At 41.5% G+C, this 21,066-nt stretch overlaps 2 protein-coding genes across 5 annotated transcripts in view; one reads left to right on the forward strand and one right to left on the reverse strand.

Annotated features, from left to right (window-relative positions):
* TSTD2 (thiosulfate sulfurtransferase like domain containing 2) overlaps positions 1-7,917 on the reverse strand; it is a 28,035-nt gene extending 20,118 nt beyond the window's left edge. The window contains exons 1-2 of one of the 2 annotated variants that reach the window (XM_068973935.1): positions 7,766-7,917; positions 2,282-2,493 (exon numbers count right to left, since the gene is read on the reverse strand). In XM_068973935.1, coding sequence (XP_068830036.1) covers positions 2,282-2,449 — 168 coding nt within the window. In that variant the 5' untranslated portion in view covers positions 2,450-2,493; positions 7,766-7,917. Of the gene's footprint in view, positions 1-2,281; positions 2,494-7,640; positions 7,648-7,765 lie in introns of those variants that run through there. The other variant, XM_068973936.1, reaches the window with a different exon arrangement.
* A 281-nt stretch (positions 7,918-8,198) lies between these two features.
* NCBP1 (nuclear cap binding protein subunit 1) overlaps positions 8,199-21,066 on the forward strand; it is a 36,340-nt gene continuing 23,472 nt past the window's right edge. The window contains exons 1-5 of one of the 3 annotated variants that reach the window (XM_068974484.1): positions 8,199-8,288; positions 16,190-16,278; positions 16,829-16,929; positions 18,698-18,854; positions 20,883-20,990. In XM_068974484.1, the coding sequence (XP_068830585.1) occupies positions 8,255-8,288; positions 16,190-16,278; positions 16,829-16,929; positions 18,698-18,854; positions 20,883-20,990 (489 nt within the window). In that variant the 5' untranslated portion in view covers positions 8,199-8,254. Of the gene's footprint in view, positions 8,289-16,189; positions 16,279-16,828; positions 16,959-18,697; positions 18,855-20,882; positions 20,991-21,066 lie in introns of those variants that run through there. The other 2 variants (XM_068974485.1, XM_068974486.1) reach the window with 2 other exon arrangements.

Consider the following 21,066-nt stretch of genomic DNA (forward strand, 5'->3'; position numbering starts at 1 on the left):
TTGCATCCAAAGCCTCATTAGCATCATTGAGGCCTCAAGAAGTCATGATCCTTAAAAAATGCAGTATATAATCTGAATTTTTTTTTCTTCTTTCCTCCCTTCTTCCTTCATCAAAAGTCTTCAGGCAGGCCTGAGTGAGGTGGGAGGCCCAGTGTGAATGTGGCCTGCCACTGGTCTTTTAGGGCCTTCTGAACAAGGCATTGAGGATTCAGCAGCAGTCAGGGCCCATGCAGGGTCTGCTCAGGAGAGAGAGGTAGGCCAGAGCTAGGAAGGTAGCTAAGAGCGGGTGAGGCCTGTGTGGGGAAGGCAGGCGCTGATGGAGGAGGCAGCTTGGCAGAGTGGGGAGACTGACTGCGTACAGGGGAATAAGCAATTAAGTATACATACTGGGACTAAAGAGAGCTAGGTTTGCCATCAAACTTCATCATATAGGGAAGTTATAAACATAAACCTGGTGATATGGGAACAGAACTGAAGGTTCTGTGAGTATGAACTCATCTGGTTTATACTGATATGAAAGTAAATATAAAAGTATGATATTTAGAAATGTATGTGTTTTTCGTCTAGATAGATTCTTAGCTCTATCCACCATCTATTCTTAGCTCTGTCCACCAGATGTCCTGAGAGAAGCAGCACCTTAGTAGAAGGGAGTTTATCTAGCCCCTTGGCTTTGGTTTTCCACTAGTGTTCCTTGAAGAAATGTCTGACTCCAGGGATGAGACAGAGAAAGAACAATATGACCCTGAAACATCTTGTTAAATCAGAAAGTAAGGAAATGCTCAAAGAATGATGGGGGCAAGTCAAAAAGACATAGATACTAGCCAGAATCCCAGCCAAATCTGAGATGATCTGACAATCAAAATAAAAAATGATGATAATGGATTATTGCCCACTGAATAAAATGGAATTCTTGAGTACATACTGATACAAATAAATTGGGAGCAAAGAAAGCTCGTCCTTACAGAAGACTGCCAAGTAAGAAATATAGAAGGAATGAAGCAATCAGAAAGTCACCATTTAGAAATCATCACAGTAATAGTCAACTGAAGCAAAGAAACACCAATGGATCTAAAACTAGTAGATGAAAGTTCATTGTGAAATAGGCTATTTACTATTTACATAGTCTCAGACTATTTTCCCTCAAATACTGAATAACTAAAAGGGAAAAAAGAATAATTTTAAAGCAAAGAAATATGACAAGGCACTTCCTTAATTGGGTACCCAAGTTTAACATCGCCAGTAACAGGACAAATTGGCACTGTGACTGCCTGACAGAAAGCAGCCAGATGAACGAACACAGTGTCTCTTGTGGGGCAGTCTTGTTAACAAAAACCATAACTTGAATCTAATCACAAAGAAACGAGTGAAAAATCATGAGAGATGTCCTACACGTTACTATCACCGTCTAAAAAGTCATGGTCCTGATTTCAGGGAAAAACAATGAAACAGTGGTCCAGATTGAAGACTTTTGAGACATAACAACTAAACACGTGACCTCAGAGTGGATCTATAAAAGCCATTTGAGGCCACTGATGAGACACGAATGGAGCTGCTGGGCAAAAGGGACTGTCTGTAGAATTCTGGCAGCTTTTCTCTAGGTTTGAAATTACTGCAAAATAACAACAGCAACAAAACATCTGTATCCTTTGGGTTTCATTTTCAAGGAAGGAGGTAAGAAAACTAAGTCTCAACTATATTTCTTCAGTCAGGAGAAGGGTTTAGTCAAGGCCCAGAGGAGCAGCATCCATCTACCACACTGTAAGCCAATTCTTGGTGGCCTGCAGCATTCCAAGCCACTCTGTTCCTTCTCCCTGCCAACCGGGCCCCGCCAGCTGGGCCGGACCCGGGGTCTGAGACAGCAGCTGCCCTGACACCTGTCTGTTCTCTTATGACTGAGGCTCCTGGGACTCTTCCCATAACCCCAGGTGGGAAAAGGAATCGAACCCATCTATCTAGAATCTGTCAAGTACTCCACCGTAAATTAGGTGTTTCCGAGCCATACCTTCCTATGATCCTCCTTCGCTTGGCACTAAACTAAGATTAACTAAGAACTGGTTAATCACTGGACACAGTACCCACCATGATGCAGTCTTTCTTTTGTAAAGCAAATGTCACAAGTGCCAAATGTGGCCAGACCTGACTAGAACTTACCGTGAGTGTGGCAGCAGCCTGGTGTCCCACCAGCGCTCCACTCCCTGGAGGACAACCTCGATGAGTTACTTCTGGACATATCTGCATTAACGGTACCTACATGATCCTGAAACATCAACAGCAATTTTACCTTTTTCTTTGCAAATGAGTATTTCTTCTTGGTACTGACATCTAACTCTGCTTTGAGGCTGCTACTGGGATTGATAAGACTTGTGTCTTTCAAATCCAGGTCTGAAAACCTTAAAACACAGGCCCCCAGGTCATCATCTCCTTGGTCTGGTGAAGTGGAAGAAGGCATCTGGTTTGGCTCCAGCTGTGGGGTAGGTTCCTTTCTGCTATCACCTAGGAAGTAAGCAAGGGAAAAACAACGACATCCAAGTCTTTGATTACTACTTGAAGTAAATCAGTCATCCAAATGAGCATGGCCCGGTAGCCCAAGCTATCCATTCATTTACTTGTCCATCTAAGAAATATTTATTTAGCACCAACTCTATGCCCTGCACTGTTCTAAGCTCTGAAGATGAAGTAGTGAAAGAAACAGAGAAGGTCTCTTCTTTCTTAGAGCTTACTTTCCAGTGGGGAGAGAGAGGAGGGAAACAAATGAATCAAACTGCTTTTTTTAAAAAAAGTCAGATGGTAGAAAGGGCTCTGAAGACAAATAAGCAAGGTAAGGAGACAAGAGTGATGGAAGGACTCTTTAGAACTCAGAGGGTAGTCCAGGTCTTTCTGAGGCAGAAGCATTTCAGCAGAAACCTGAATTAGAGGGTAAGCCATGCCAACATTTAGGGGAAAACACACCAAAAAAAAAAAGTATCAGGTGCAACCAAAATCAACCAAGCTGTGTGTTAGTACCTTTAATTCAGAGAAGGCAATGGCAACCCACTCCAGTACTCTTGCCTGGAAAATCCCATGGACAGAGGAGCCTGGTAGGCTACAGTCCATGGGGTGGTGAAGAGTCAGACACGACTGAGCGACTTCACTTTCACTTTTCACTTTCATGCCCTGGAGAAGGAAATGGCAACCCACTCCAGTGTTCTTGGCTGGAGAATCCTAGGGATGGCGGAGCCTGGTGGGCTGCCATCTATGGGGTCGCACAAGGTCGGACATGACTGAAGTGACTTAGCAGCAGCAGTACCTTTAATTATAAATACTTTTCTCTTTTGTCCCCTAATTTTTGAGCTGGTCAAATTCCCTTCCTTAGAAGAGATAACTATCTAGAGAGCCTCATTTTAATGAGTCAAACTTACACTTTGTATCACTCAGTCATGTCTGACTCTTTGCGACCCCGTGGACCATACAGTCCATGGAATTCTCCAGGCCAGAATACTGGAGTGGGTAGCCATTCCCTTCTTCAGGGGATCTTCCCAACCCAGGGATGGAACCTAGGTCTCCCGCATTGCAGGAGGATTCTTTACCAGCTGGGCTACCAGGGAAGCTCAAAGAAATGAGCCAAAAGAAATATACAGACTGCTACCGTGGCCAAATCTTGTCAAAAGGAACATGGTACACCAACATGATGCATTCTTTTGTAAAGCAAATGTTACAAGTGATAAGTGTTAAGAATAACAAGAAAGACTAGGGAAAGTATGTGCTTTGGACTGTGGTGCAGCTGGGTGCAAGTAAGTGAACCTGGGCAGGATATTTACCTTCTCTGAGTTCTAGTTCCCAAAAGCGTAAAATGGGGATGACAGTATCTACCCTGCAGGACTGTGGTGAGGGCTAGGAAGCTGTTCAAATGCAACTGTTAAAACCAAATTCTTGCTCCTCCTCAGTCTTCCTTACCTCAGTAAACAACAATTCTATTCTTCCTGTTACTCAGACAAAAACTTTGGGATTCTCATTTCCTTATTTTTTCAGATGACTGAAAAGCTTATCAACTCTGCTTTTGAAATACAATCACATCAGACCACAATGCATCACCTTCACTACCAGCCTCCTTCAAGCCATCATTTGACTGAATTACTACAGTTGCCCGACTTCCCTGTTCCTGTAGAAGCCACAGAGGTAACTTTAAAATTTTTTTATTTATTTTACTTTTAGCTGTGCTAGGTCTTTGTTGCTGGACGCAGACTTTCTCTAGCTGTGGTGCAGGGGCTTCTCCTTGTGGTGGCTTCTCTTATTGTGGAGCATAGGCTCTAAGCCCCCAGGCTTCAGTAGTTGTGGCTGGCCGGGCTCTAGATCTCAGAGCTCAGTAAACTTACACAGGATTTAGTTGCCCCACGCGCATATGATATCTTCCCGGACCAGTGATGGAACCCATGTCCCCTCAATGGCAGGTGGATTCTTAAGCACTGGATCAACAAGGAAGTCTCAGAGGAAACGATTAAAAAATAAGTCAGATCGCCCTCCAAAAGCTTCTAAATGTACCAGGATAAAGTCCAAGGTCCTTACAAAGCCCCATCTACCACCTCCCTAATCTCATCTTCTCCAGCTTTTACTCACTACCTGATTGCACTGTTTGCTGGTTCCTGAATGAGTCATCATCACTAAGAAAGCAGGAGTTTTCTTTTGTTCACCTCTGCATCCAGAAAACTGCCTGGCACATGACATATATAATATATTTGTCGAACGAAGTAAGAGTGATTGGGTGGCCAGGGCAGACTTCACTAAGGGCCCGATGTTTGAACTGAGACAAGGAGCCATCCATGCAGATTTAGGAGCAGATTCTTCAGGCAAAGGAAATAGTATAAATTCCTCAGGTGGTAACCAGCTTGACTTACTGCAGGTGCAGGAAGTCAGAGTGGTTGGAATACAGTGACGAGAGTAAAACCCTGTAGAAGTTATGGAGTTTACAATAGAAAGTCATTGGAGAGCTGTCAACAAAGGAGTAACGTGAGCTGATTCTGATCTGTTCTGAAGGTAGAGCCAGCAGGGTTTCCCGGTAGATTGTTCTTTAGGAAAAGGACCTAAGAATGACTCCTATCCATGTTTTTGCATTAAGCAGTAGAACGGATGGTGCTATTTACTGAAATTGGTAAGACTGAAGGAAGAACATTCAGGTATGACTTAAATCAAATCCTTTATGATTATACAGTGGAAGTGAGAAATAGATTTAAGGGACTAGATCTGATAGACAGAGTGCCTGATGAACTATGGACAGAGGTTTGTGACATTGTACAGGAGACAGGGATCAAGACCATCCCCATGGAAAAGAAATGCAAAAAAGCAAAATGGCTGTGTGAAGAGGCCTTACAAATAGCTATGAAAAGAAGAGAAGCGAAAAGCAAAGGAGAAAAGGAAAGATATAAGCATCTGAATGCAGAGTTCCAAAGAATAGCAAGGACAGATAAGAAAGCCTTCCTCAGCGATCAATGCAAAGAAATAGAGGAAAACAACAGAATGGGAAAGACTAGAGATCTCTTCAAGAAAATTAGAGATACCAAGGGAACATTTCATGCAAAGATGGGCTCGATAAAGGACAGAAATGATATGGTAACAGAAGCGGAAGATACTAAGAAGAGGTGGCAAGAATACACAGAAGAACTGTACAAAAAAGAGCTTCACGACCCAGATAATCACGATGGTGTGATCACTCACCTAGAGCCAGACATCCTGGAATGTGAAGTCAAGTGGGCCTTAGAAAGCATCACTACGAACAAAGCGAGTGGAGGTGATGGAATTCCAGTTGAGCTGTTTCAAATCCTGAAAGATGATGCTGTGAAAGTGCTGCACTCAATATGCCAGCAAGTTTGGAAAACTCAGCAGTGGTCACAGGACTGGAAAAGGTCAGTTTTCATTCCAATCCCAAAGAAAGGCAATGCCAAAGAATGCTCAAACTACCGCACAATTGCACTCATCTCACATGCTAGTAAAGTAATGCTCAAAATTCTCCAAGCCAGGCTTCAGCAGTGCATGAACCGTGAACTTCCAGATGTTCAAGCTGGTTTTAGAAAAGGCAGAGGAACCAGAGATCAAATTGCCAACATCTGCTGGATCATCGAAAAAGCAAAAGAGTTCCAGAAAAACATCTACTTCTGCTTTATTGACTATGCCAAAGCCTTTGACTGTGTGGATCACAATAAACTGTGGAAAATTCTGAAAGAGATGGGAATACCAGCCCACCTGACCTGCCTCTTGAGAAACCTATATGCAGGTCAGGAAGCAACAGTTTGAACTGGACATGGAACAACAGACTGCTTCCAAATAGGAAAAGGAGTATGTCAAGGCTGTATATTGTCACCCTGCTTATTTAACTTATATGCAGAGTACATCATGAGAAACGCTGGGCTGGAAGAAGCACAAGCTGGAATCAAGATTGCCAGGAGAAATATCAATAACCTCAGATATGCAGATGACACCACCCTTATGGCAGAAAGTGACGAGGAACTAAAGAACCTCTTGATGAAAGTGAAAGAGGAGAGTGAAAAAGTTGGCTTAAAGCTCAACATTCAGAAAACAAAGATCATGGCATCTGGTCCCATCACTTCATGGGAAATAGATGGGGAAACAGTGGAAACAGTGACAGACTTTACTTTGGGGGGCTCCAAAATCACTGCAGATGGTGATTGCAGCCATGAAATTTAAACAGAACTGGACACGGAACAACAGCATACTCCTTGGAAGGAAAATTATGACCAACCTAGATAGCATATTCAAAAGCAGAGACATTACTTTGCCAACAAAGGTCCATCTAGTCAAGGCTATGGTTTTCCAGTAGTCATGTATGGATGTGAGAGCTGGACTGTGAAGAAAGCTGAGCGCTGAAGAATTGATGCTTTTGAACTGTGGTGTTGGAGAAGAGTCTTGAGAGTCCCTTGGACTGCAAGAAGATCCAACCAGTCCATCCTAAAGGAGATCAGTCCTGGGTGTTCATTGGAAGGACTGATGCTAAAGCTGAAACTCCAATACTTTGGCCACCTCATGCGAAGAATTGACTCGTTGGAAAGACCCTGATGCTGGGAGAGATTGGGGGCAGGAGGAGAAGGGGACGACAGAGGATGAGATGGCTGGATGGCATCACCGACTCGATGGACATGAGTTTAAGTAAACTCCGGGAGTTGGTAATGGACAGGGAGGCCTGACGTGCTGCGATTCATGGGATCGCAGAGTCAGACACGACTGAGCGACTGAATTGAAGGAAGAACAGATTAGGCCAGGAGAGTGAAACAAAAGTTCCATTTCAGAAATGTGAAAATTTCATATGGCTAAGGACCAGGCAGTTAGATACGCAGCTGTAGCGCTCACCAGAGATGTCAGAGCGAGGGATATTCAAATACACATATGGAGGTACACGATAAGTATTGAAAACGTTACTAAAGCAATCACTCGTTCTTTCCTAAACCACAAGTCAGAGGATCGAGAGATCAGATGACGGCCAGAGAGTAACCCTGGAGTAGCTGGCTCACGCTTCGGAGGGTCCTTCTGTCCCCGGGACGCTGGAGCCGCCTCGCACCCCGGCCTCACCCCGCGCACCGGGCTTGGCCTAATCTCTCCGCCCAGCCTTCCCCAGCCGGCAAAGGCCGGGAAGTGGGAGAAAGATGAGCACGTACCCGCCCGTCCTGATCCTTTCTCAGATCTCTCTTCACCGAGCAGTCTCCGCCTAGCAATTGCCACCGCTCGCCGCCCCCGCACTCCCAGCCCCCTTCTGTATTTAGGAAGGAACGCCGTACCGCACCTCGCTCCGGAAGTTAGGCCGTTGGCGAAAGGGCCGCCGGGAAAACCCCGCGGAGGCCCCGAGAGAGGGGCTGAAGTGGAGGTGAGGACTAGAGGGTCGCTCCTAGACGACCCGCCTCCGGGCGTGGCTCGCGGCCTGCGGGGTTCGGCCTGGCGGAAGAGGCGGTGCTCTCCGCGTGGCCCCGGAAGGGCTTTCAGCGAAGGCGGGCGAAGGAAGCAGCCAAGAGGCGGAGGTAACCCGAGAGGGTCGCTGCGTGCTGGACAGAAGCCACCGGCCTGGTGAGCTTCCAGAGCCGGCTCTCCTGGATCCGAGCTCGCGGAGCCATCCAGCCATCCTGCCTTGTGCTTCCGGGAGCCGCCGCGACCGACAGCGCCTGCGCGCCGGGCCCTCCGCGCGCATCGCCGCTGTCCTCCCGCCGGCCGGCGGCCTGACGGTTCCTGCCGCGCTTCGTGACCGGTGTCTCAGCTCCGCGGAGCACCAGCGTGCGGCATGTCGCGGCGGCGGCACAGCGACGAGAACGATGGTGAGTGCCCTGAGCCCGGCCGCCGAGGCCGCGCTCAGGTGGGCGGAGGTTTGGCTTCCCTGGTGTTCGGGTCTCGAGAGAAGGGACGGGAAGCCCTTCTTCTGGGAGCGTTCAGGGAGCCGCGTAGAGAAGGGGGGTGGCACGGCGGGAGTGCGGCCGGGCAACTTTGGGAAAGCCCCTGCTTCCCCCGGTCCCAGTTCCTCAGTCGTTGGCCACGGGGAGGCCTGGTGGACCCCGGTCCCTAGGAACTCTTCAAAATTTGGCTCTTAGCATCGCCGAGCAGGGAATTACACCTGTGTCTGTGCCTCCGCTTCTTAGGGACCCATTCAACCCAGTGTCTCGTTTTGACCCTCAAATTGCACTTAAAAAGGACTCTCAAAAGATGAGAGATCTGCTGAATCCCGATCTGAGTTTTCTCCTGTACCCGTCATCCGTCGTCTTGCCTTCTTCCAAGCGATAGGGAAAGAAATCGGTGTCTTATCCAAACCCAAGAGGTCTCTTAAGAAAGAGATGTACGTAGATTGTTGTGTTACATTTTGAGTTGACTGTAAGCATATTTCCCTCGTGTAATAAAGAGTGTCGGAAGACTAACTGGAGAGCTCCTAGAGATTTCGATCAACCATTTGGATGGTTGCGCTCATGGGGATCATGGAGTTGCCATCGTAATAAAAACCAAGAATAATTTTGCTAGCTAAAAATAGAAAAGATATTTATCTTGCAAAAATCAGTCAAGAACACACATCCAACAAACAGAAAACCTAACAGTTATTGTTACTAATAGTTTAGGGTATTGTTCTTCGAGAAGAGTGTAGTTTGGTGGTTAAGAGGCCAGACTTTGGAATCAGAGGACTTTTCAAAGCCAGACCCTGCTGTTTACTTTGTGATCTTGCCTGGGTTATATTACCTCTTTAAACCTTACTCTGTAACTTAGAAATAATGATACAAACCTTTTGGTTTTGTGAGAGGTAACACATGTAACTAATTGCTCATGAAGATGTGTATTTTATCACCTGATAATGCTTAAGAGCTGATAATCATTGGCAGATGGTGACTCTAAGAAAAAGTACAGAACAAAAAAAATTGAATTAATTTTCTCCACTGACATTTTTCTCTCCTTGAATGTTGGGTAACTTAGGGGTAGGAGTAGAATCCCACTAATTTAAGGTTTTTTGTTTGGTTTGTTGGTTTGGGTTTTGTTGCTTTCTCTTTTTTTGGCTGTGGTATAAGGATCTTAGGGTTAGGGGTTGAACCTATGCCCCCTGCAGAGGAAGCACTCAGTCTTAATCACTGGACCACCAGGGATGTCCCCCACTTAGTTTTAATAGTGTATTAGATTTCTCCTAGAGCTTGGCTTGGGAGGATATTCTACCCCAGCCTGCTCACCTCACACCTGAGGTCTACAGTTTTAGTGTAATTAACATGGAGACAGCATTAGCAGTGCCCAGATACCAGTGAAAGCAAGTCGAGAGTTACATTACACAGGTATTCCTATGCTGTATCTTTGATTTTTATTAAACACAACATAATGTACATACAGGGCACAGAAAATAGTTTTCGTGTTCTTTGTATCTGATTTGTTAACTTAATCTCCTGGAAGTCATCGCTTGGGATTTGGAGAACTTGGGTCTTTTAAAGTTCTTCCCATTGTCTTTGTTCTTCTCATGTTTTCTCTACTCTTTCATCATCTCCTTTCTAGGGTATCCCTAAAGGGAGAGAAAATCTTTCCAAGGGGCATCCTGGAGAATTGGATGTAAATTTGTAGAAAAACAACTTTTGCTTTGGTTATTGGGATGCTGGTATAACGTTCTTAGGAGTTAGCTTCTGGCAGCTAAATCACTGTCCATTTGGTGCAGAAATCTCAGAATAAATAAAGACAAAACAAAATAAGGAGTTAATTAAGCAGCATTTACTATAAATAATTTAGTAGTTGAAGGGCAGTTTATAACCCCTCTTAGATACTACACCAAGTCTGGAGCTTTCGTAAATTGCCACAATTTGGGTAATCATCAGCTAGGGTTTATTCTAAATGGTGATCTGAGTCACATATTTTAGATAACTTTCTTTTGGTTAAATGCCTACTAAATTTTTCTAAAACCAGAAATTTTGAAAACTTAAGTATTATAGAAGGCTATTTTAAAATAGGCCAAATTATTGTGTTAAATAGATGCATCTAAGCATTTCTGGATTATTGTCAGCTCTTACCAGTCCCTGACTTCCATGACTCTGTGTGTGCTTGACTAGACACAATAATTTATTCAACAAATATTTAACAGTGCCAGGCACAGTTCTAACTCCTGGCAGTACAGCAGTCGCTGATAAAAGGTGCAGTCTCACTTATACAGGCAGAGAACAATCAAGTAAATATAGTGTATCATATGGTGTTAAGTATGGTGGAGAAAAATAAAACCAGTTAAAGAGGGTAGGGCTCTTGTCAGGGAGGAGTTGCTGTTTTGTATTGGTTTGTCAGTGAAGGCCTCACTGAGAATGGCATCTGATCAAAAACCTGCAGGAGGTGAGGGTGTATTTACATTTGATTAATTAAAAAGTGGGGAAAGCAGTAGTCTAAGCAAAGGGAACCTTGAATGCCAAGGCCTTAAGGCTAGAATAGTCCTGTCATCTTCAAACAGCAAGAAGGCCAGTGTTGCTGTAGTAGAGTGAGAAAGGGGGAGAGTTGTAGGAGATGAGGTCAGAGAGGTAAGGGAGGGTCAGCTCACAGATATGACTTAAAACTGTACCTGTTGAGACTTCAGAGTCCAGGATCCAAGGCTATACCCATGAAGCTCACCTGGGGATAGATTTATAGACAATGAAAATGGAAATAAATGTGTGTGGATACTGGTCCAGTGCTAAAACTGACTCCTTCCTTAGACTCTTTTTAAGAATATCTGAAGCTTTTCAATTATTCTGGATATGCATACAGTAGCTGTTCAATGTATTGTTTTATTCTTGTAAGACAGTATTTATATTGTCCATAACCTTGGCCCAGAACCCCATGTTAGTCCCTTTTAAGCTACTTAGTATTAGATCCTTACCTTTTAGAATGTAACTCTTTTTTTTAATTGATGCTTAACTATAGAAAAAATAAATAGAAGTGCAGGGGTTTGTTACTCTGAGGAAGAGTATAGTTTGTTTCAGAAGTGACTTTTATACCTTTACTTTTCCCTTTTCTCTTGTTGGTTTTTTTCACTTTCTCTTTCACATTAGTTGGTTTTTGTTTCCACTTTGTGGGTCTAAAATTTTTTGTAATGCATGTAAATTCTAAATAAGGATATAAAATAATGTAGTATAATGTATCCATATAGAATTAGGATCACCTTACAGGGGGGAAAATTATTTGGCTTATTAAGATTTTTTCTGATGGGTTTTAATAGAGAATTCCTTCTCTCTTCTATACTAACCAAGGGTGTCAGAATGAAGTGCTAATGTGTAACTTTAATTTCCATTGTAAAACTTCTACTTAGGTACTTGTTAATATAAAATCTGTTCTTCTTTTGTGAACTACCTTAGGTATATTTTCTTGAGGATAGGTGAAAATATTCAGCTGATTCCACAAATTTTATTCATTAAGTTTTATTCTCCTTGCCTGTGATCTTGCCCACGTTCTCTTGAGTTCAGTATCCTATTACTGTGTGTGAGTTCACATGGTGTCTGTTAAGTCCCCCTCCCCCTTATAGTCTCTCCAGTATCAGTTGAGAGTCAGGCATCTTCTGCTTCTTAACACTTTCTGCCTCTTATTCTCCAAACGTACTAAAAGTGGGAAGAAGAGAGGAAAGAAGTGTTGCAGTTCAGAGATAGGACTGAATATTTGTATTTTCTAGTTTTTCTTCAAAAATCCTGCCTTCTCTCCCCACGGCAGTATCTTCTTCTGTTCAGTCTTACAAGAGTGCCTAGGAGGCTGCTTTAAAGCCTGGGGTATGATTCTAAACTGATTTGAAAACAGGCCAGCTGGATGGTTAATTTAGAGATGGTGTGGAGGTGGGATGTGAGTTAGCAAAGTAGATGGGCCAGAAAGAAATGAACAATGGTTAAGGTTTAAAAGGGGGGAAAAAAAAAACTGTTCTGATTCAGTCATTTTTTAGCATCTGCATTCTCCTAACCTTACTGGAATCTGATTCTGAAGAACGTTTAGTATATTCTGCTTCCTAGAACACAGTTACTCGACATCAGCACTGCTGCCATTTTGCGCTGGATTATTCTTTGTTGGTGGGAGTTCTCTGAACTGTGGTATGTTTAGTAGAATCCCTGGCCTCTGCCCACTGGAGGCCAGTAGCACTCCCCCCCATGTGACAGCTAAAAATGTCTCCAGAGATTGCCAGGTGGCTCCTGGGGGACAAAATCCAACCTAGTTGAGAACCATTGCTCTTGGATACGGCTATTTTAATGTCCTGGCTGATAGCTTATGTAAATGTTCCTTCAAATATGCAATTTTTTTCAGTGAATGAATTCTGAAAATAGAAGTCCTTTTGTGTCGGGTTTGGCTCTTTGGGTGGTGGAACCTTTATGCAGATTCTGTGCCTTCAGCTTGATGTATACTAGAGACTCAGGGTCACTGATACCGTGATACTGCACATGTCCACATCTTTATACAGACAGTTATCTTCAGGAATATGTTGCAACAGTTATGTTGCATGCTTTTTTTTTTTTTTCTCTTTATCCCTTCTAAATTATACTCGGTGATTACTTAAACTAGATCCTAATGATCAGTGAGGGGTTGGGGAGTCAAAGCACACAGCGTTTCACCCTGTGGCCTTTTATAACACTGATTCCATTTAGATGGTAATCAGTTCAGTTCAGTCACTCAGTCCTGTCCGACTCTCTGCGACCCCATGGAACGCAGCATGCCAGGCTTCTCTGTCCATCACCAACTCTCGGAGCTTGCTCAAACTCATATCCATTGAGTCAGTGATGCCATCCAGCCATCTCATCCTCTGTCTTTCCCTTTTCCTCCTGCCTTCAATCTTTCCCAGCATCAGTGTCTTTTCTGATGAGTCAGTTCTTCACATCAGGTGGCCAAAGTACTGGGGTTTCAGCTTCAACATCAATCTTCCAACGAATATTCAGGACTGATTTCCTTTAGGATGGACTGGTTGAATCTCCTTGCAGTCCAAGGGACTCTCAAGAGTCTTCTCCAACACCACAGTTCAAAAGCATCAGTTCTTCAGCTTTATAGTCCAACTCTCACATCCAGACGTGACTACTGGAAAAACCATAACTTTGACTAGATGGACCTTTGTTGTCAAAGTAATGTCCCTGCTTTTTAATATGCTGTCTAGGTTTGTCATAGCTTTTCTTCCAAGGAGCAAGTGTCTTTTGATTTCATGGCTGCAGTCACCATCTGCAGTGATTTTGGAGCCCAAGAAAATAAAGTCTCTCACTGTTTCCGTTGTTTCCCCATGTATTTGCCATGAGGTGATGGGACCGGATGCCGTGATCTTAGTTTTCTGAATGTTGAGCTTTAAGCCAACTTTTTCAGTCTCTTCTTTCACTTTCATCAAGAGGCTCTTTAGTTCTTTTTTGCTTTCTGGCATAAGGGTGGTGTCATCTGTGTATCTGAAATTATTGATATTAATCCTGGCAATATTGATTCCAGCTTGTGCTTCATTCAGCCTGGCATTTTGCATGATGTACTCTGCATATAAGTTAAGTGAGCAGGGTGACAGTATACAGCCTTGACATACTCTTTTTGCAATTTGGAACCAGTCTGTTGTTCCAGTCCAGTTCTAACTGTTGCTTCCTGACCTGCATACAGATTTCTCAGGAGGCAGGTAAGGTGATCTGGTATTCCCATCTCTTTAAGAATTTTCCACAGTTTGTTGTGATCCACCCAAAGTCAATAAAGCAGAAGTAGATGTTTTTCTAGAATTCCCTTGCTTTTTCTATGACTCAACGAATGTTGGCAATTTGATCTCTGGTTCCTCTGCCTTTTCTAAATCTAGCTTGAACTTCTGGAAGTTCTTGGTTCACGTACTGTTGAAGACTAGCTTGGAGCATTATTTTGCTAGCATGTGAGATGAGTGCAGTTGTGCAGTAGTTTAAACATTCTTTGGCATTGCCTTTCTTTGGAATTGGAATGAAAACTGACCTTTTCCAGTCCTGTGGCCACTGCTGAGTTTTCCAAATTTGCTGGCATATTGAGTGCAGCACTTTCACACCATCATCTTTTAGGATTTGAAATAACTCAGCTGGAATTTCATCACTTCCACTAGCTTTGTTTGTAGTGATGTTTCCTAAGGCCCACTTGACTTTGCATTCCAGGATGTCTGGCTCTAGGTGAGTGATCACACCATGGTGGTTATCTGGGCCATTAAGATCTTTTTTGTATAGTTCTGTGTATTCTTGCCACCTCTTCTTAATATCTTCTACTTCTGTTACGTCCATACCGTTTCTGTCCTTTATTGTGCCCATTTTTGCATGAAATGTTCCCTTGGCATCTCTAATTTTCTTGAAGAGATCTCTAGTCTTTCCCATTCTATTGTTTTCCTCTGTTTCTTTGCATTGATCACTTTGGAAGGCTTTCTTCTCTCTACTTGCTATTCTTTGGAACACTGCATTCAGACAGATATATCTTTCCTTTTCTCCTTTGCCTTTTGCTTCTTTTAATCAGCTTGTGTTCAGGTGGTAGGTACCTGAAGATCATGTCAGACATTGAAAAAGCTTTTAACACTCCATGTTATAATAGCCAGGTGCTGTGTTTTATGGAAATCATTGGGGTTTTTTTCACTGTCAGATGTTCCAGTGGCAAGTAAGTAGTTGTGAACTCTAAAAATGGTTCAGTTCCTCTGGCTGTACAAGTCTGGAGATTAAAAATATAACTTGGTCCTGGGTGCCCCTATATCTGCAGATTTTCATTATTAATACTGATCCCTGGTAGAGTTACAGATTATTGCTTGCTTGTTGTCCTAATAATTTAATTGGTGGAAGTGAAAATTGAATTATATTGGGAGAGTGACCAACACTGTGTGTAGCAACAGCATCATCTTTCATATTTAACACTAGTATTTGAAATTTTTTCAGCCTTACGTTATTCTACAAAAGGATGTGAGGTAAGAGTATGAGGTTTTAGACAAAATGGTAAGAGATCACTAACACCAAGACTAAATGATTGATCGTCCAGTACTTAAGGATGACAATCATGTACTTTCTTCCTCACCAGTTATTCGATATCATGCTCAGGACATTTTTTTGAGTATGTCTGCCGATTGTAATTCTCTTTGTTTGGGATAAACCAGACCCTAGTGCCTCTATGGTCTATAGAACCAAAACTGTTCACTGAAGACTTAAGAGCTCAGAAACTTTTGTAAAACTAGTCCTAATATTTTATGCTTCCTTTCCCATCATTTGAAGTTTCTTCTTCTTTTGGTTTTAAACAAAAGCTTACCCCCTCATCAAGTCTTTGCAAATGTTCAGCTTGGTTTTTATACCCATATTACATCAGTTTACATAATTTTCATTATTAGAATAATGAGTACTACTGACACTGACAGGTTTTAGGAACGAGCGACTGAGGATGATTAAACAACTCAAGCCCTTAAAGAATGGGAACAGCCATACATGAGTGTTATAGGGAGTTTTCTCACTGCTAGTGACTAGCATGATATGGCACCTTTGCTACCTATCCAAGAAGTGGACAGGGCTGCTGCATTGCATAGTTCTGTGGGGACAGTATTCTCACAGAACTTAAATAATGCCTCTTGGAGTTATGATGCCCCAGGGTATAGAGTCTGTTGGTTGTGTCTAGCCTTGTTTATTGATTGTATCTGGCCTTGTCTGAGTTACTAAGCACTTCTGCTGTGTGTAAACAGTAGGGCTTCAGGTAGGAAAGAGATTATAGCACTAAAAAGTTAAAGTTTTTGGTAATAGATTCATCCTGTAATGTTCACTTTTTTACATTCTTGAAACAGGGGGACAACCTCACAAAAGGAGAAAGACCTCTGATGCAAATGAAACTGAAGATCACTTGGAATCTTTAATATGCAAAGTAGGAGAAAAGGTACGATCAAAATAGGTACAGGTTGTGATGGGCTTAGAGTGTTAATTGACTGTGCTTGATTAATTCTGCATCTGAAAACTTGATGGTCTAACTTGTGGTCAAATTTTGTATGGCCATGCATCTACATCCCAAAGTAGGTGCATAATAAAAGCTTTGTAACGCAGATAGTTAAGAGTTAAATGTTTTTAGTAATTTTCATAGAATTTAAGTCTTAGAGGAGACCTTAGAAAGCAGTCTGCTCAATTTGCAAATGAAGACCATTTGGATACTTGAGGTAGTTTGCCCAGTCATATAATGAGTGAATTCGTTACAAAATATCAGTAGGCAGAGCCTGGGATGTCCTCCCACTTCTAATACTTGTTACGCTGCTTTTTAAATTTCATTTGTTTTCTTTACAGGGTTTTCTAAAGAATAATAACAACCTGAATTTATTTATACTAAACTGTCAGAGTGCCTTATGTGTAACTTTTTTATCATCACCTGGAAAATTTTAATGCACTAATTGCTGGGTACCTGACAGATATTTAATATGCTATCCTATCCTCTACAGAGTGCCTGCTCTTTGGAGAGCAACCTAGAAGGCTTGGCTGGTGTTTTGGAAGCTGATCTTCCTAATTACAAGAGCAAGATCTTAAGGCTTCTTTGTACAGTGTATGTATACAAAAGATTTATGAATCCAGGTGATAATGTATTATCTACTCTTAAATGCTTGGGAATGTTCGGAAGATGTGTTTATGTTCCATATCATCTGGTTTCATTCCATGGGGAATTTGTCAGATGAAATGATCTTTGGCCCTTTGGTGAACTCTTAGAGATAAATAGCATGAAAATTGAGCATTTTTTTTGTTTCTTGAATCCTTAGACTCATTTGAGTTGACTGCTTTTTAAGTGAGAAAGCAGACAACTTCACATTTAGCAATCTTCTTTTAAGCACATACAATTAAATGTATATATTAGAGTTTAATTTATATTTGTAATCAGTAATATCAAACAAATTTGAGAACTAGTCAGTCACTCAAGTACTAGCCCTTCTAGAAGGCTGAAGATGCTTTTGGAGCTGTGACATAATAGGCATAATCTTTCTCTGAGTTAGGTTAGCTAGAATGAGTATCAGCACTTAATTTGTAAGGACATTAGTGTGGGAAAGTCTCATGTGAGATCATGAAACGGTCTCTCCCAACAGTGGAATTAGCAATCCAGACTTCTTATCACTTAAGTAGACATTGATTACTCTAAACTGTATGCTTTGCAGAGAAGTGGCTATGATTTCTGGATAAAAGAGTCTTCATTATGAAAGTGACTTCGTTGTTATTTCAGTTATTTTAAAACAATGTTTTTGTCTTAAATTGCCTCCAACTCAGTTTTTAAATATACAAGTATACCCACAGATTGAAACTATAGGTCGATTTTTAACTTCTCATAAAGTATAAATAAATTCAGATACAGTTTTTTGAAGGAATCGATTAATATTCAGAAAGACATGTCCTCACACTAGGAAACTGCTAAGAAAAATAACTTGACTATAGTTATCCATAGATTCTTTCTGTTCTGAAAACATTTATGGGAATGGAGTAGATTCATGTTTAAACTCTGGAAGCCATGACTTTGAGATGGCCTGAATTGTCCCTAACACTGCTAGGAACCTTGGGAAAATGCAAAAAATGTTAAGAGAATCTGAATGATCATGAGTTCCCATTCGCTTTTCTTTTTGAGCTAATTGCTAAAGGCTGCCTAAATTAGGGATCAACATTTGCTTTTTTTCAAAAATTTATTACTGTGATCCTCTACTTTTCAAATAATTTTAATGAAAATTAACACACTTGAGTAAGCAAATTGAGATGTGAAGAAATCTTACTCTATTAGAGTATTGTGTTAAAAATTCAACAGTTTAATAGGAACTGGCATTAGTTCTGAAGTTTTTCTAAGGAACTAGAATAGTGTTTCTCAAAGTGGAATTCTGATCCCATGACATTTGGTCAGCTGAGTTTAGAATGTTGATTGCTCTGTCTCCCCCTTAATGATTCTGTATTAAAAAAAAATTTGTTTCATTCAACAATTCTTAGGTATTTTACTACAGAAACCATTTTCTGTAAATCTGCTATTCAATTCCACTAAGCATATTGGAAGAAAAGCTAGTCTAGAGTTTTATCTATTTTAATTTGATGACTTCACAGTTAGAGTGTTTTATTTTCTTTTAACTCTAGGATTAACTGGTAGAATCAAAGTGAAAAAATTGAGGTAGCTCTGTCTACAACTCTCCTCAATATTTATGCCTTTTTCGAAGTAGTTTTAAAAATAATAGTTAAATGTAATGCTTTTCTAAAGTTAATAAAATGATTAAAAAATTATATAGTATAAAATTCAGCAACGTAATGCTGTTGTGTTTGGATCTTCTTGTCGTACTGGCTTCTGAAATCAGTGCACGTCTTTTACCTGAGAAGTTGACCATTTATACAACATTAGTTGGACTACTGAATGCCAGGAATTACAACTTCGGTGGAGAATTTGTAGAAGCCATGATTCGCCAACTGAAAGAATCATTGAAATCAAACAATTTTAATGAAGCTGTATATTTGGTAAGTTTTTGGCCTTTTGACTTTTGGGAGGTTTCTGGTATATTATGAACTTAGTGTCGGAATGGAGGAGAGAGGTGAGCTGCAACCAAATAATTTATCTTTTCTCTTGAAATACAGTTCTCCACTCACCATAACAGCTGCCCTCTTGAAACCATTCTTAAAGATACAGAGCTCATTACCAAATCCAATGATACGGCTTCTTTTAACTTTAAATCCAGATTGACCTCCTTATAATAAATGATGCTTTACACTTCTTAGCTCTTGGTTTCTGCTGTACCACTTTCTTCACAACCTCCTGCTGCCACCTGTGTTTTATTTCTCAGGCTCCTTTTTCTGGGTCAGCTTCCTCTGCCCCTTTTAAATTTCTGTGTTTCTCAGAATTCTGTCCTCACTTCACTTTTTTTCAAATATTCTCTTTTAAAGCATTCCCATTCTCATAGCTTTGTAAACTACCTTTATTTTGATGACCCTCCCCCTCCCCACTATAGTTTTAACTCCTGCTTCAGCGTTTCTCCTGAGCTCCAGACCTATGTTGCAGATGCTTCCTAGATAGCCCTAAGGAAACTTGCCTGAATGTTTATCCCTAAATTAATACATTATTCATACCTCCTTTTCTCAGTCCTCACCCCAACCCACACAAGTGGCTGGTATTTACTGGATAGCTACCCAAAAACCTGAACATTGATTTTTGTCTTCCCTTTGCCATACTCTAAGCAGTCCCCAAGCCCTGTCAGTTCTACCTCATAAATTTCTCTCCAATTTGTCCCTTCTTTGTCTCCAGGGCCTCTAGTATAGTTCATGCCTTCCTAAATGGAAATGGAATTAAGCCTTATTAACATGTAACATTTAGACTGACAGCCGTATTAATATGTGTAGACAGTGGGCCTCTGTATATTAGGAATAAATATATATGCGTGTTGAAGGTACGTGATCAAATTCTTTTCTACTGAGTATACAGTCGAAAGAGTTGGACACTGATTAGGCTATAAGATTAAGTTCAAACTTCATTAGCTTGACCCATCATGGTTGCCCCTGTCTGTTTCTCTTTGCCTTCCATATATTCCCAGCTCTGTCAGAATTACCTGTGGGTCCCTGAACACACCTTGTGTTTGAACCTCTCTGTTTAGAAGCCTCTCCAGTTGAGGATACTTTACTGATTCTTCATGACCTAGTTTGATTGTTACCTACTTTATGATGTTTTCCCTTACTCCCTTTATCCCTGTTTCTAGAGCACTTTTTCTTTATCTTCTAGTATAGGAGTCATCCTTTTGGGTCAAGATTGTGCACGTCCCACTAGTCTATGAGCTCCCGTTTGACAGAGACTTTAATAGTGCTTAGCGGTGGCACACAAAGGACACCCAATAAATTTCTGTTTGTTTCCATTTCTGTGGTCCAGTGAAAATTTTTCTCAACCAAACAAAAATTATTGGTTGCAGTAGCTAGAATATTACAGTTTAGGTTCTAGTGTAGTAGACTTCCCTTGTAGCTCAGCTGGTAAAGAATCTGCCTGCAATATGGGAGACCTGGGTTCTATCCCTGGGTTGGGAAGATGCCCTGGAGAAGGGAAAGGTTACCCACTCCAGTATTCTGGCCTAAAGAATTCCATAGACTGTATAGTCCATGGGGTTGCTAAGAGTCAGACACAACTGAGTGACTTTCACTTTGACTTCCTAGGCTAGTATAAATGTAAAGCTGTACATGCAGATTCCTGTCCTTCATATAGTCTCTTTAACAACTCCTCAGCTCTGCTATTGGAGCACAAAAGCAGCCAAAGACTACATGTAAACAAATGAGCATGGCTGTGTAATAATTGATTTGTGGACACTGAAATTTAATTTCATATAATTTGTATGAATCAAAATATTATTTTGTTTTTTTCCAAGCCTTTAAATGTCTAAAACACCATTCTTAATTTACAAGTTCCTTAAAAAACAGGTAGTGGCCTAGATTTGGTCCTTGGGAAAAATGCTTGTTTTATAAATATTATAAAGGACATTTGGACTTAATAGAAATTGCTTTCCCCAATAGGTCCGTTTTCTGTCTGATCTTGTGAACTGTCATGTCATTGCTGCCCCATCAATGGTTGCTATGTTTGAAAATTTTGTAAGTGTAACTCAGGAAGAAGATGTGCCTCAGGTAAGAAAACCCTTTGTGCTGGATTTCATTCATATGGTATGAGGAGTTTTTCACTAATAGCCCTTTAGCAAAAAAA

The sequence above is a fragment of the Capricornis sumatraensis genome, chromosome 6 (assembly GCF_032405125.1).
Source record: "Capricornis sumatraensis isolate serow.1 chromosome 6, serow.2, whole genome shotgun sequence".
In the NCBI taxonomy this organism is placed as follows: domain Eukaryota; kingdom Metazoa; phylum Chordata; class Mammalia; order Artiodactyla; family Bovidae; genus Capricornis; species Capricornis sumatraensis.